At 34.7% G+C, this 15,676-nt stretch overlaps 1 protein-coding gene across 2 annotated transcripts in view; it reads left to right on the top strand.

Moving 5' to 3' along the window:
• Mkln1 (muskelin 1) overlaps positions 1 to 15,676 on the top strand; it is a 289,313-nt gene that overhangs the window by 206,770 nt on the left and 66,867 nt on the right. For both annotated transcript variants that reach the window (XM_042695879.1, XM_042695878.1), the window contains 2 exons: positions 2,454 to 2,646; positions 12,470 to 12,547. In XM_042695879.1, coding sequence (XP_042551813.1) covers positions 2,454 to 2,646; positions 12,470 to 12,547 — 271 coding nt within the window. The remainder of the gene's footprint in view (positions 1 to 2,453; positions 2,647 to 12,469; positions 12,548 to 15,676) is intronic.

Below are 15,676 nucleotides of genomic sequence, written 5' to 3' on the forward strand. Positions count from 1 at the left end.
CTTAACTCAATTATTTGCATACTTTCAGATAGACCTAATTATTAATCCTTATTTCACAGATCAGGGAAAATGGAACACAAAAAGTTTAAACTTTTTGGGGCTGGGAAGTTGGCTCAGTGGTAGAGCGCTTGCCTTGCATGCCTGAGGCCCTGGGTTTATTCTTCAGCACCACATAAGCAAAAAAAAAAAAAAAGCCGTAAGTGTCGCTGTGGCTCAAGTGGTGGAGCGCTAGCCTTGAGCTGAAGAGCTGAGGGACAGCGCCAAGGTCACATAGTTGTAAAGTATGCAAGCCAGTATATGTGCTCAGGTAGTCTGGCTACACAGTTTGCCATTATTTATTACACTCACTGGCCCTGAAGTTTGTTTTTAAACTTCATTCATATAAATATATACTTTGAACATAATTCTTAGTGGATTAGTTTTGTAACCTGATGGAAAATTAAAAATGTGTTGAACTACTAGTAGCTCATACCTGTAATACAAGCTACTCAGAAAGCTGAGATCTGAGGATTGTGGTTTAAAGGTAGCATGGGAAGGAAAGTTTGTGAGACTATTATTAGAGATTGTTAATCTCCAGTTAACTACCAAAAAGCCCTAAGTGGAGTTATGGCACAGTGGTAAATTACTAGTCTTGAGCCAAAAAGCTCAGGGACAACTCCCAGGCCCTGAGTTTAAGCCCCAGGACCAACACCCAGAAAAAAAAAATTAAGATGTGTTTTGATTGAGAATCTTTAAAAGCTTATGTGATTAACAGGTATCACTGTTTAATATAACTGAATATTGTTATATGGTTTATGATGTCTTTTTTTAGAGGCCAAAAGTAAAGTATAAATGTAAAATTAGCATGGATACAGAATCATTGTTTGATGATGATAATTATTTTGATGATTTTGACAGTACTGGTATTTGAACTCAGAGCCTAGTGCTCTAACACTTTTGCTGTGGCTCCAGCCCATCATTCTTTGCTTGTTTGATAGCATTAAATCTTAGTAATTATAGTATATAATATATAGATATTAATAAAACCTAATTATTCAAGAAGCCATCTAACTATAAACTGATTTAAGTTTCAAGTCTTTATGTCTTATCTTTTGCTTTATTTCGATTGTAAGTTTATCATATAGTACCTCTGTGTCATCTGGTATATTTTAAGTTCTTATTGAGTGCTACACTTGACATTTTTTTAAGTTTTAAAAAAATTTTAGTTATTATAAAGGTAATGTACGGAGGGGCTACAGTTACATGCGTCAGGTAATGGGTACATTTCTTTTTGGACAATGTCACCCCTTCTCTTGCTCTCCTAGTTTTTTCTTCCAGTCCCTACCCAAAGTTGTACAGTTCATTTTCAACAGTAGTGAGTACCACTGCCAGCACATATTCTTGGAGTTGATACTTTAAATAATTTGTGAGTTTATATTTTTGAAATCCTGTTTTAGTGTTATAAAGTGAATGCTTACTTTTTTGTCTGTTTTATAGCTGTTTAATACATGATGACCCCAGCCTTAGAAAATCAATAAAATTTAGTCTGTCTATGATAATATTTTGATTATTAAGTCTGTTTATTAATATGGCATGATCTGTACATTTGACAGGATTTTTCATTCATGTAATAGTTTATTTAATGATTCATGTGCTTTCCACACCTGCATTATAATGTGATTAGGGAATATCATGGGAATTAAAACCTTTACCATCTTTTAATTTTAATTTTTAAAATTGTGGTAGATAGTGGCATGAACTCTGGCCCTTGTGCTCTTGTTCAAGCACATCTTGCTTGCTTATATCTGGCACTCTACTACTTGAGCAATGCTTCTGGTATGGCTTTTTGCAGGTTCAGTGGGAAAAGTCTCATGGAATTTTCTTCCTGGGCTGGCTTCAATCTGTGATTCTTAGATCTCAGCCTATTGAGTAGCTAAGATTATAGGAATGAGCCACCATCACCCAGCAATTTTTTTTTTAAATAATCTTAAATAGACTTAATGCACAATGTGTTGCTTCTTGTTCTTCTTTCTTTTTTTTTTTTTTTTTTGGGGGGGGGGGGTCCTGTCGTGGGGCCTGAACTCTGGGCCTGGGCGCTGTCCTTCAGCTCTTCAGGTCAAGGCTAGCGCTCTACCACTTGAGCCACAGCGCCACTTCCAGCTTTTTTCTTTTTGCTTATGTGGTGCTGAGGAATCAAACCCAGGGCCTCATGCATGCAAGGCAAGCGCTCTACCACTAAGCCACCTTCCTAGCCATGCTTCTTGTTTTTTTTGTGACACTGGGCAAGTTACCACGATGTGTAAGCTTCAGTTTTGTGCTTTAAAAGGTGAAGATTATCCTATCAAATGGATTGGATGAATATAGTGCTTTGGAAATTCTAAATGCTTAGTTTAGATTATTTTTACTGTTATTATTTCCTACAATAACAACTAAGCAAGTCTCTTCTTTGTATACTTTCTCTTGTGTTCTAGTAGTACCGTGAACAGGAAGCCATTCGCCTATGCCTAAAACATTTCAGGCAACACAACTATACAGAGGCTTTTGAATCCCTGCAAAAGAAAACCAAGATTGCATTGGAGCATCCTATGTTGACAGATATGCATGACAAACTGGTATTGAAGGGTGACTTTGATGCTTGTGAAGAGTTGATTGAAAAAGCTGTGAATGGTATGAAATTTAGATTGATAATTAGGGTAGTTTCAAGTAAAGAAAATTACGCTTCAAATGAGTGTATACTTTTATCAGTTTCTGCTTTTTTTTTAAAAACCCTATTTGTGTGTGTGTGTGTGTGTGTGTGTGTATTTTCTCCTCTAAAGCTAGGAATTAGACTAGGAAATTGTTTCATATAGTGGTCCCTAATGCAATGAGACTTAAAAAACAACAAAACATTACTTGAAATCAGCTAGCCAAATTGAAATTCTCCTGGGAACTGTACTTAACTAGGAGTAAGTCTTAGTTTATCCATGGCTTGTTTTAGTATTTATATCAGTTGATAATGTTCTTTAACAGTATAATTTTGGGGAGAGAAGGACTTGGATATTTAAAAAAAAACTATTAGTAGATAATTATAGTGAACAAGTAAATTTGTATCAAAAATGCTTCTTTGTGGTGACTGGTTTGGATGACACTAATATTTAATAGAAGATGCTGTAACTACTGATAAAATATTATCCCCACCCCCCTTTTGTTTCTTTTTTTCCTTTTCCACAGTAATTTATAGGGACCAAGCACAAAATAGGTACTTAATATAAAATTTGTTAGTAGAACTGGGCACATATTTTTATTGAAAGACTTTAATGCCTCACTAGGCAACTTCATATAAGACTAAAAACTGTTTTAAAATTGTATTAATATCATGCTCAAGTGTTAAGAAAAGCTGTTAAAAGCATATACAACCTTGATGACTACAGAGACTGTAGAATGGGAACCAAGTTTAGAAAATTGATAGTAATTGTTTTTGAAACTTAGCGCCAAGTCATATTTCTGAACTGCTTTGGGCTTTCCTCATCTAACTTGGAATATAATTAATAAACATTCCTCAGTTTGCTACTGGCCTCAGTAGTGATGATTTGATGGACAAATAAGGAAGTAAACTGAAGAATTTTTGGCTTCTGCTCCACTAAAAACAGCAGCGAAGGACAAGAAGTTCTTGCCTACTAAATAGGAAAAAAGGACATCAAAGGCTCTTTAATCAAGCTTCTTATAATGGAGCAAACAAAAGTTACTCAGTATGTTTCATATGTTCCCTAGTTTGATTTTAAGGTGTAATTTATATTTAAATAAGTGTTAGGCTGTATTTATTTTGTTTCTGTATGTCTAGAAACATCTCAGCATTTATATTTAATTTTATTAGAAGTGATTACTAAACCAATAATTGTTACTTCTCTGCCCATCAGATCCTAGGGATGGATTGTTAGTAGTAGTCACTTAGGAATAGGAAAGTTTTACTCAAAGAGATTTTAACTGAGTACATGGCTTATGACTGTAATCCTAACTACTTGGGAGGCTGAAAACAGAAGGATTGCAATTCAAGGATAACCTGGATAGAAAAAGTTGAGACCCTTTTGTAATCTACAAATTGGGCATAGTGAATGACATGCTAGTTTTGTAGAAGGTTGAGATTGGAAAGATAGTATTTCCAGGCCCCAGTCCTGGACAGAAAAGTCTGTAAGTTTGTAAAAATGGAAGAAGATGGTCATGATGGTGCGTAACTACCATCCCCACTATGATGGGAAGCCCAAATAGGCAGATTGCAGACAAGGCATAGAACTGGACAGGAAGCAAGACACTTTCTAAAAATAAAGAACACATAAACAAGTTGGAGGCAGGGCTCAGTGGTGGTGACAGCCTAGCAAGTGTAAGGCTCTGAGTGTACCCCTAGTATCACATGTAGAGCCAAAGAAGGGAAGATGGGGGGAAGAAAACAGGAAGGGAGAGGAGAGAGATTGTACTAAAGAGCTCTGTTCTTAGCATTTACCTTATTTGCTATTGAGGTAAAAGTTTGGTGTTAGAAAATAACCTTCTCAAAAAAAAAAATAACCTTCTCTACTTGTTGTCACTACTTATTTAACATTTTCATATCAGAGTAAGATTGGCTGTGTAAAAAATTGACAGATGTTCTTTATTTTACTTTTCAAAAGTGTTTTAGAAATAACTGATACTGACTGTACATATTTGAAAGGTTTGAGATGTATTTGTGCACATTCATTTGATACCATTATAGTCAAAGTAGCCTCACTGTCCCCACTTGACTTCATTCCTTTGACAATCTAGCCCTCCCTCTCAATGTTTCCATTCCTGTGCTTAGCCAACTACTCTTTTGCTTTCTGTCACTACAGATTTGCTTGTGTTTCCGTAATTTTTATGTCAGTAATGTCCTACTGTGTGTTTTCTTTGTTGAGTGACTTCTTTCAGTCAGTTTAATTATTTTGAATTGTATCTAGATTGTTTCATGTATAATATTCATTTCTTTTTTTTGGCAAAGTAATAATCCACATTATAGATATGCCAGCCTGCTTATTCATTCATTTGTTGATAGACATTTGTTTTATTTACAGTTTGCAAATGAAGTGGCTATGAACATTTGAGGGGATTAATTTGTCTTTATAAATTCTTTAGGATGCTAGACTTTGAAATTTTACCATATGTTTATTTAAGGATATAAAATTCCCTGTATTGAGTTTTAGTTGTGCTGTCAGGTTTCATTTTTGTACAGTTCAGTGTTTTTATTATGAAAAGAAATATCTCTTTAGAGGCAGGAAAAAAGAAAAGAAATATCTCTTCTGTGAGCCATAATTATTTGAAAGGGTAGTTTCTAATGTCTTCCTTTAGAATTCTTTTTCTTCTCAGCAGTGCGCATATTATCTTGCTTCCACCTGATTGTGAGATTGCTTTTTGAAACAAGGCTTCTTTCCAAAATTCTGCTCATTCTCTCATTCTTCTCTCTTGGCACTACTGGAATTTGAACTCAGGACCTTGTGCTTGCTAAGCAGGTCCTTCCAGCCTTTTTCATTCCTGTTATTTTTCTAATAAGGTCTTCGCTTTCCGCCAAGTACAGTTCCAAACACTTTATCATATCATCATTGTTGTCATCGTCGTCATCATCACTAACTTAAATATTTAAGGGCTTTCCAGTCTTCTCTTAAGACTCTTAGATGAATTTATTTCTCATACCTATCTCTTTTGTAGTAAATACAGAGTTATCTCAAATGAAAAAGAACATGTAAATAATTTGCACAAGTTGGCGTAGGTCAGTGACATAAGTAAGATTTGAATTCAAGTAGTCACATACCAAAATCTATTTTCTTTTTTACTGTACATTCCTGACCTATTAAAGGTTGGCTACCTCTGTTTCCTAGTATTGATTATTGAAATATAAACTGGTAGCCTTCACATAATTCTTTTTTCAAAATTTGAGCAAACTCAGGGAGGGTAAATGGAGAAGGTGAAAAATGATGAATATGGTCAGAACAGTTTATATTCATGCTTGAAAATGGAATAATGACGAATGACAAATGAAAAAAGGGTGACAGTGAGTCTGATCAGAGTACGTTGTATACATATATTGATACTCCAAAATGAAATTCTCTGTATTTGATCCTATGGGATATTGTTTAATTTTATTTTTGGTCGGCCATGGGGCTTGAACTCTGGACCTGGGCACTGTCCCTGAACTCTTTTTGCTCAAGGCTAGCACTCTGCCACTTGAGCCTCAGTGCCACTTTCAGTTTTCTGGTGGTTAATTGGAAATAAGAGTCTAACAGACTTTCCTGCCCAGGCTGACTTTGAAACGTGATCCTCAGATATCAGCCTCCTGAATACCTAGGACTACAGGCATGAGCCTGTTCCTTTGGGATCTTGTAGGAAAGAATTTAAACAAACTGCTTTTAAAAATTAATTTTGGTTAATATTTTTGAATGACAATAAAGGAGTTTATACTCTACAAGGTATTTACTTATAATTACATTTTAAAGAACAATTATTTTCTTTGAATGTAATCTTGGTTTTCATAAGAAACCAAGTTTGAGGGCTGCGATGTAGCTTAATGGCAAAGCACTTGCCTATCAAGTGCAACATCCTGGATTCGATCCTTAGTAACCCCCTTAGTAACTCCCCCACAAAAAAAAAAAGAAAGAAAGAAAAAGAAAAAGCCAAGAAACCAAGTTAGATAAGCGGCAGTACTATAAGTCATTTTGTTTTAATCTCAAATGAGATTTGGACATCTCAGTTTTTAAATCATGTGCTTCTTGAGAGCATCTGTTATTAGAAAAAAGAACAGTGTGTGTCTAGGACTTCATGAAATGGGTTTATTATAGCAAAAATCATATAAAAATATGAAGTACTAACTGGGTTCTGGTGGTTCATGCCTGTAATCCTAGCTACTTAGGAAGCTAAGATCTGAGGATCTTGGTTTGAATCCAGCCTGGGCAGCAAAGTATGTGACAATTGAACACAAAGAGGCTCAGGGATATTGTCCAAGCCCTGAGTTTAAGTACTCTTAGCAACTTGTTATTAGTGTGCTTTTTCTTGAATGAAATTTTCATTTCTTTTGGATATTTTTACTTCTGTCAGACTTTTGATTTCATTTCTTATGTTTTTGACAAAATAGACTTACTACTTTCTGACTTCCTCCTGAAATGTAGATGCAACTTAAAAATTTAGACGATTCACAGACATCTTTAAATTCCTTAATTTCTTTTTTGAGACTCAAAATAGTGTAATGGGTGTTGCTATATTTTGTAACTAAGCATGTCCTTAATGTTTCACTGGCTTACTTTTTTTTTGGCTGCCAAGATAGAATATCTATAAGTGAAGATAGCAAAATAGAAGATTTTGGGGAGACTTTTCGAGAATTAGAAATATAGGGGTCAAAATGAAACCTTTTAAGTTGCAGTGGTATCAGACTTTTAATTTTACATATAAGAGATAAATAGGAAGTTCTCATGCATTAAAACAAAATATTGAAAATAATGTATTTTTTTAAACCTGCCCTGCTTTAAAATGTTACAGTATTTTTAATGATTGACTCTAGGGATTTTATACTTGTGGATTTGTTTTAAAAAATTACACTTGAGCCAAACACCAATTGTTTTGTTGTATTTTTAGTTGAGTTTTAGCTTTTTTTTTTTTGCCAGTCTTGGGGCTTGAACGCTGGGCCTAGACAATGTCTCTGAGCTTCTTTTGCTTAAGGTGAGCACTCTACCACCTGAGCCACAGCACCACTTCTTGCTTTTTTTGTAGTTTATTGGAGATAATAGTCTAATGGAGTTTCGTGTTCTGACTGGCTTTGAACCATGTCTTCAGATCTCAGCCTCCTGAGTAGCTAGGATTACAGGTATAAGCCACTGGCTCCCAGTTCTAGTTTTTGAATAGGGTCTTGAGTTTTGCCCTGGCTTAGCCTAGACCACAATCACAGAATCCTCCCAATCTCTGCCTTCCAAGTAGCTGGAAACAGGCATGAGCTATCAGATCTGGCCCCAGTTACATTTTTATAGGATTGTCATGTTTGATAAAAGAGAAAACAATATGAAAGTTTTGATGAATTAAGTGTCTGTGAGTTTTTTGCTCTACTGCTTGAACTACAGTTCCACTTCCAGTTTTCTAGTGGTTTATTGGAGACAAAAGTCTCTTGGATTTTCCTGCCTGGTGATTCTCAGATGTCAGCCTCTTGAGTAGCGAGGATTACAGGCATGAGCTACCGGTGCCCAGACGCTTTTTAGCTTATTAAGAGTATAGATAAGAGAATTGGTTGGAGAAGAAATTAAGGAATTTAATTTTACCTGCAATGTTTAGGCTGACTTAGAGATGAGGGATTGGATCCTTCATCTGATTATGTCCTGGTTTAGGAGCTATTAGAATTATTCCCAGTGGATTTGTTTTTTAAGAGAAAGTCACAGAGTCTAGGGAAAGATGAAGTAGTGACTTTTTAAAGTTGAGCATAAGGTAGATACATGGAGTTCAGGTAAACATGCTGCTTTTAACATGGTGGGAATGCTACTGTTCTACAATTTTGAAGGAGCTTCAGGCTCCATCCATCTAATAAATTCAGTTTTGTGTATAAAGAACTTGACTTTTCAAAAATTGTATAACATTAGCGTGATAAACTTAAGTAATGTGGCAACTGTTTTCTCTCAAAAATGGCAAATTTGTATTTGGAAAGGTCACAGTGAACATTCTGTATAATATATACTAATTTTTAAAATAGTTATAAAAATTTGAAATGTAATGTTTTTTGTAAGTTATAAAAATTTGAAATGTAATACTTTTTGTAAGTATCCTATTTTTGCTTTATACTTTTTACAGTTTCTCTTCTGTTTTCTGTGTATATGTTCATCATTTGCTCTCCCTTCCTATCCTATGTCTACTATGTAGAAGTAATATATATATTTGCATATATGTGTATATGTATACACATACATATATATCATATGTATGTGTATATGTCTGTATGTACTCTTTTTTTTTATTTGGTTAGTTGTGGGGCTTGAACTTGGGGCCTATGCCCTGTTCCTGAGCTCTTTTTGCTCAAGGCTAGTGCTTTACCAACTTGAGCCACCCTCCTCTCCCCCCCCCCCTCCCCCCCCAAGCTATTTCTGGTTTTCTGGTGGTTAATTGGAGATGGGTTTCACAGACTTTCCTGCTGGAGCTGGCTTTGAACCATGATCCTCTTATCTCAACCTACTGAGTAGCCAGGATTATAGGCTTGAGCCACCAGTGCCCAGCTAGTAATTTTACATTCTCTTTAATTAAAAAATTTTTAAACTTAAAAATTTATTTTAAAACTCATATCTCTTTTGAAGCTGAATAAAATTTCATTACTGCTCTATTTCTATGTCAGTTCACAGTTATAGTTTTTGTTACCATAATTTTTGAGTAGAAGCCCTACATATTTTATCTTTAAAAGGATTATCTTTAAAAGGATTCTCAAATGTTGTAACAGAATAGTTTTGGTCACAATAGTCTGGATAAGGTAAGAATTTATGGAAAATGGGAAAGGGAAACAAAGGAGGAGGCTATAATGCTTGATAAGAAATGTACTCATGGGGCTGGGAAGGTGGCTCAGTGGTAGAGCACTTGCCTTGCATGCATAAGGCCCTGGGTTTGATTCCCCAGCACCACATAAGCAAAAAGAAAAAAAGCCGGAAGTGGCGCTGTGGCTCAAGTGGTAGAGTGGTCGCCTTGAGCTGGAAAGCTGAGGGACAGTCCCCATGCCCAGAGTTCAGGCCCCACAACCGGACCCAAAAAAAAGAAAAAGAAATTTACTCATTATCTTGCCCATGTAATTGTAACCCCTCTGTACAGTATTTTCACAATAAAAAAAAAGAATTTATGGAAAAGCGGAAGGAAGCATAAATTATATAGTAGCAATATATTTACTAAAAATAAGTTGAAAACTTACTTGCGATAACAATTAAAATGTAAATGCCAGTTTATGAGCTCTAACTTAAAAAGGAAGTTTCTGTTCCTAAGAATTTTTATTTCAAAATAAAAAATTGATGCCTGTATAGGATTAGTTATAACTGAGCTTCAGAATTAATCTAGAAAAGAAAGAGATTAAGGATACTTCTCTAAACTACATGGTTACTGGCAAATATATGAGCCGTGTATTGAAACAAATAGTTTTACTTAGTTTTTGACAAGTCTTTAATCCCAATGAATAAAGAAAAGATTATTCAGATTGAAATCAGGATCAAATGATAGAATTCATAGAAGTAGCCATAGATAATGTATTTATTTAGGTAATGTAAAAGAATACTCTGGCTTAGTTAGGAAATATTACTACATCACAACATAACAAAAAGTTGGGTTTATTGATTCACTGATAAAATTTGTTTCTCTCTGCTCTATCATTGAATCAATTCACTTTCATTTATTTATGACTGGCTGTATACATGGTGTATGGATATGAAAATGTCCAGAAGAATGATTTTTTTCTTTGTGTGTTTAGAAACAAGGAAGCCTATAAGTTCACCAGAAGACTTCTCATGTTTCATTAGCAAGTATTGGATTCTTAAATCTTTGAGGAGCATGAGTGTAGGACATGATAATCATAACTATTTGGAAAGTAGTTATATAATTACAATAACTTGTGTAACAACTTATTTTAAAGAAGTAGATTAAGAATTTATTGATGGAAGATTTGGAAATTAAGCATAGTGCAACTCTACTTCTTAAGTGCTATATTATTTAGGTTACATTTCTTATTCTCCAAATACACATTTTCCTTCCTGTTAAGTAGAGTGATAACAGTTCTTAGGGTTGTATTTAGAATGAATCGATTTAAGACAAAATAGGTTTTAACATTTGGCAAGTATTCAGTAAATATAGTTCTACTATTGTTGATGGTACTTTTATCTCTGTAGATTTTTATTTACTCAAAAGAAACTGTAGACTGAATTTCACCTTGTGTGTGGGGTGATGTTCTTTGTAGTTCACATTTCCTTTTTAATTCTCTTGTATTCTGGTAACAGGAAGTAGGGACAAACCTTTCTTGGCAGGAAGGGATTGGAATGCAGTGAATCCATTTCATTATGGAATGTAAATATTTAAAGTATTTTACAGACACAAAAAGAAAAAAAGTCACATAAAGGAATTATTCCAAGCTTTAATATAATTATTCCAATTTTTAATTATTCCCCCTTCCCATTGTTTTTATATCTGCTCGAAATGAGAGTTTTAAAATGGTGGCTCAAGTGATAGAGCACTAGCCTTGAGCAAAAAATTTCAAGATAGCATTCAGTTCAAGCCCCTGGACCTGCACAAAAAAATAATTTAAACCTGATTTCTGATGGCTCATGTCTATAATCTTAGCTATTCAGAAGGCTGAAATCTGAAGGTGGTTTGTATTCAAAGGTTCAAATCCTGCTTGGGCAGGAAAGTGTGAAATTTTTAGCTCTAATAAATCACCAAAAAGCTGAAAATGGAGCTGTAGCTTAAGTGATAGAATGCTAACCTTGAGCAAAAAAACTCAAGGACAGGTCCTAGGCCTTGGGTTCAAGACCCAAGACCAAAATGGGGGGAAAAAACAGCCGGGGTACCAGTGGCTCACACCTGTAATCCTAGCTACTGCGGAGGCTAAGATCTGAGGATCACGGTTCAAAGCCAGCCTGGGCAAGGAAAGTTCGTGAGACTCTTACCTCCAATAAACCAGTAGAAAACTGGAAGTGGTGCTGTGGCTCAAGCAGTAGAGCGCTCGCCTTGAGTTAAGAGCTGAGGAATAGTTCAAGCCCCACAACTGACTCCCATCCCCCCCCCAAAAACAAACAAACAAACAAACTATTGCTGAGTGCTGGTAGCTTATGCCTGAAATCCTAGTTATTCAGGAGGCTGAGATCTGAGGATCAAGGTTTGAAGCAGCCCAGGTGGGAAAGACCATGAAATTCTTACCTCCAATTAACCTCCAGAAAACTGAAAGTGGAGTTGTGGCTCCAAGTGTTAGAGTGCTAGTCTTGCAAAACAGCTCAAGGACAGCTCCCAGGCCCTGAATTCCATGACTGACCAAAAGGGGAAAAAAAGTTATTAGGTCTTGCTTCAATGTAATAAAATATTTATTCATATTTCTGCTGCTACTGTTTTGAAGCTTTAACTTCTACTGTTTGACTTCTAACTTTTTCTCCTCCCATTTCCTTCTTTCAGGTTCTTTGTTTAAACTTTCTAATAATGTCACATAAGTGTCCATTAAGTATAGTAATGTCTTTATATCTAATAAGTACAGTAATGATGGGAAATGTAAGTTTAATATGAGCTGCCACCAATGCAGTTTACATGACTGTGTCAGCCAACACTACTATTTATATTTTGGTTGATAGGAATGCAAAGTGATATGGTGCATATTTAGTGAAAATGTGCTATTATATGAGTAACATTGCATGAGTATATGTGAGTAACACGTTAGTAATTTCTCAATGTAAATTTATGTTTTAATCTTATTTTTGCTATAATAAAATGTCTAACAAAGATGTAATTCTTTTTCATACTTTGATATTTGCAGATGGCTTGTTCAATCAGTATATCAGTCAACAAGAATACAAACCACGATGGAGTCAAATCATTCCCAAAAGCACCAAAGGTAAGTCATACCTTCTGGATTGTGATATTCTTTGTTTAGTGTCTTAGTTTTCAATTTTCTCAAGATAGCTGAAATGTTATAATACTCTATTACTAAAGAACAGGTTTCAAAGCCAATATAGTTTCCTTAACTGGATACCAAAACTAATTGTAATATATAATTCATTTCCCCTGCTGGGGATTGAACCTCAGTGTCTTAGGTTAGTCCAACACTACCAACATTACCATTGAGTTATACCCACAGCCCTAGTTTGTCATATTTCAATTATCTTTTATAGTCTTAATTTATTTCTATGACAGAAGGCCTGACAAAGTTATCAATTGTTTGTTCTTTGTTTACATAGAATATCATTAGAATACCATTATAACTTATTTCTATAGTGATCCCCATGTGAAATTATAGGCCGTATTGCAATGTAATGTATTCCTGTAAAACATTATGTTCTTTAAAATTACTCACTAACCGTTACTGAGCCTCTGAGAAAAAATGGAGGGCAAACTGTTCTTTATAACCAAATATCAATAAAAGTTGTTTTAGTAATTTTAATAAGAATTTGGTATGATTTAAGTCATCGAAGGCATTTATATTGAGGTTCATAGTGAGTTTGGAGCTTTAGTATTGGGACTTAGGCTTCCTTCTTTAACATGTTGATCCTACATGGATTTGCTTTTAATAGGAACTGTTATCAAAACTCAATTATGATTCACAGTTTAGTTTTCTTCATTAATCTGTTATTTTCAGCAGGGAAGTTATTGTCTTCTGTACCTACTACTTTGCTATATAGTTAATATACAGTAATACTGTAGAAATATTTAAATGTACCTACTTTCCTTAAAGGAAAGTCCTCTAGATATTCAGATTTTTTTCCTTGCAATCTGCATATATTAGCAAAGCCTTTTTTAGTTGTGGGAGTTTATCCTTGAAGGCATTAGCATTGGATAAGCATAGAAAAAAGTGCTTTTGAACTTATATAATTTTGTTAAATTGCTTTAAAGACAGGTATTTGCAAACATAGATTTAATTTGTAAAATACAAATACAGTGACAATACTAAAGTGTATTCTTGATTTAAAAAAAGAATTATTATTTGTACTGACACTGGGTTTTCAACTTAGATACTGTGTGCCTTCTCTGAACTTTTTTCTCAAGGCTGGAGCTCTAACATTTGTGCCACAGCTCCACTTGGGTTTTTTTTTGGTAGTTAACTGGGCATGAGAGTCTTTCAGCTTTCTTTACTGGACTGGCTTTGAACTGAGATCCTCAGATTTCAGCCTCTTGAGTAGCCTCTTATAAGAATAAGCCACCAGCACCTGCCTTTTTTTTTAATTTTTTTTTTTTTTAAATACCAATTCTGGGACTTGAACTCTGGGCCTCCAGCTCTCTCTTGTCATTTTCACTCAAGATTGCCACTCTTAAACACTGGAGCCACAGTTCCACTAAGGTATTTTACTGACTAATTGGCGAGCTCTCATCCAGTATTTTGCTGGCAAGTCAGAGATAAAAGTCTCATGCACTATTGCCCCTGCTGGTTTCAAATTCTTTAGATTTCAGCTTCCTGAGTTACTAGGATTTCAGGTGTGAGCTACCAGTTCCTGGCCTCTTAGTCTGTTTTTGAATGTGGCAGTAGATAGGAAGAGAAGTACAAAGCTTAAGTGATAAGGAGCTGTATCTAACTATGAGAAAAGAAAAGGATTTAGCTACCATACACAGTAAAAATGAGAAGATGTGGGGGTATGTCTTGTGGTGAATGATAATGGTTCCATGAACTTCAATTCTTTTTTTTTTTGGCCTTATTTTTCTTTTTATTTAAATAAGTTTTTATTGTGAAAATACTGTACAGAGGGGTTACAATTACATGGGCAAGATAATGAGTACATTTCTTATCAAGCATTATAGCCTCCTCATTTGTTTCCCCTTCCCATCCCTTCCAATCCTCCCCCAACTCCCCCCCCAAACCTCCTCCCCCCACCCCACCAAAGTTATAATATTTGTTTTTCGACATAACGACTTGTACATCTCGTTGTTGCGATGGGTCCACCTGTATCCCTATTTAAACGATTTGTTTTTTCCTTTCCCCTCCACAAATTATACCGACATCAAATACAGTGAAAGCAGGGGTTATACAATTGGGGAGGGACATACAAAGCAACAAAGAAATAATCTTATGTGTTAGAAACAATCGCAGGAAAGAAAAAAACATTTGAATATATATCTTAGGGTTCATTTCCCTAACATCAACTTATCTGACCTTTTCTGCTTGATTGAATTCTTTAATTTAGGAAATTTTATTGAAATTTTTTTGCATTTATGTACATTTAAAACAACAGATTTTTAAGAGTTCTGTAGCCTGAGGGCAATAAAGTTTAACACATAGCTAGCTAAGTTGTATTAGCTAACTTTGTATAAATACAGTTGTATGATGTTGAACAGTGGCAAAATTTCTCAAAAAGTATCCTGATACCAAAAAAAAGGGGCATTTTTTCTCGTGAATAAAAAGTTGGATGTTGCCTGTTTTTCATAGAAGAAACTGAGAAGCTTATTAGCCCAAGTGATAGGTTTCAGCTGGTGAAAGATTCATAAAGAAAACTTTCGACTTTTTGGTTTTTGACCACATGAAATATGGTCAAAATCCTATAACTTTTGAACCATTAAAATAAAGTTATTTCTTCATTTATATAAGATTTTGTATAAAAGCTATATATCAGCCATGCATAACTGTTATTCTAGCACTTAGCTAAGGCAGGAGGATTAAGAGCTTGAGGCCAGTTGGGCTGAAACTGAGAAGCTGCCTGAAAAAAATGGATGAAATAAAAATAATAATAAAACATTAAAGTTTTATCCTTTAAGTTTGAAAAAACTTCTGATTATATTTAAACCTGCCTGTTAAGCTCTGTGTATAAATAAAAATTAAAGTGAAGTAAATCTTGAATTTTTTTTTCAGTACTCAAGTAAATAGTTGATAAATGATATGTGATAGGTTATTTCTGAAAGATGGCTAAAGAAATACAGTAAGGAAATTACCATTAATGTAAGACTTCATAACATTTTAGTTTTCAACTGCCAGATTTATGAACCTTAAAACTACTCAGTATATAAAAGTTTATGTCAAGAATAGATAGTAGACCTTACT

This window comes from Dipodomys spectabilis, unplaced genomic scaffold (assembly GCF_019054845.1).
Source record: "Dipodomys spectabilis isolate Male_0828 unplaced genomic scaffold, ASM1905484v1 ptg000197l, whole genome shotgun sequence".
Classification (NCBI taxonomy): Eukaryota; Metazoa; Chordata; class Mammalia; order Rodentia; family Heteromyidae; genus Dipodomys; species Dipodomys spectabilis.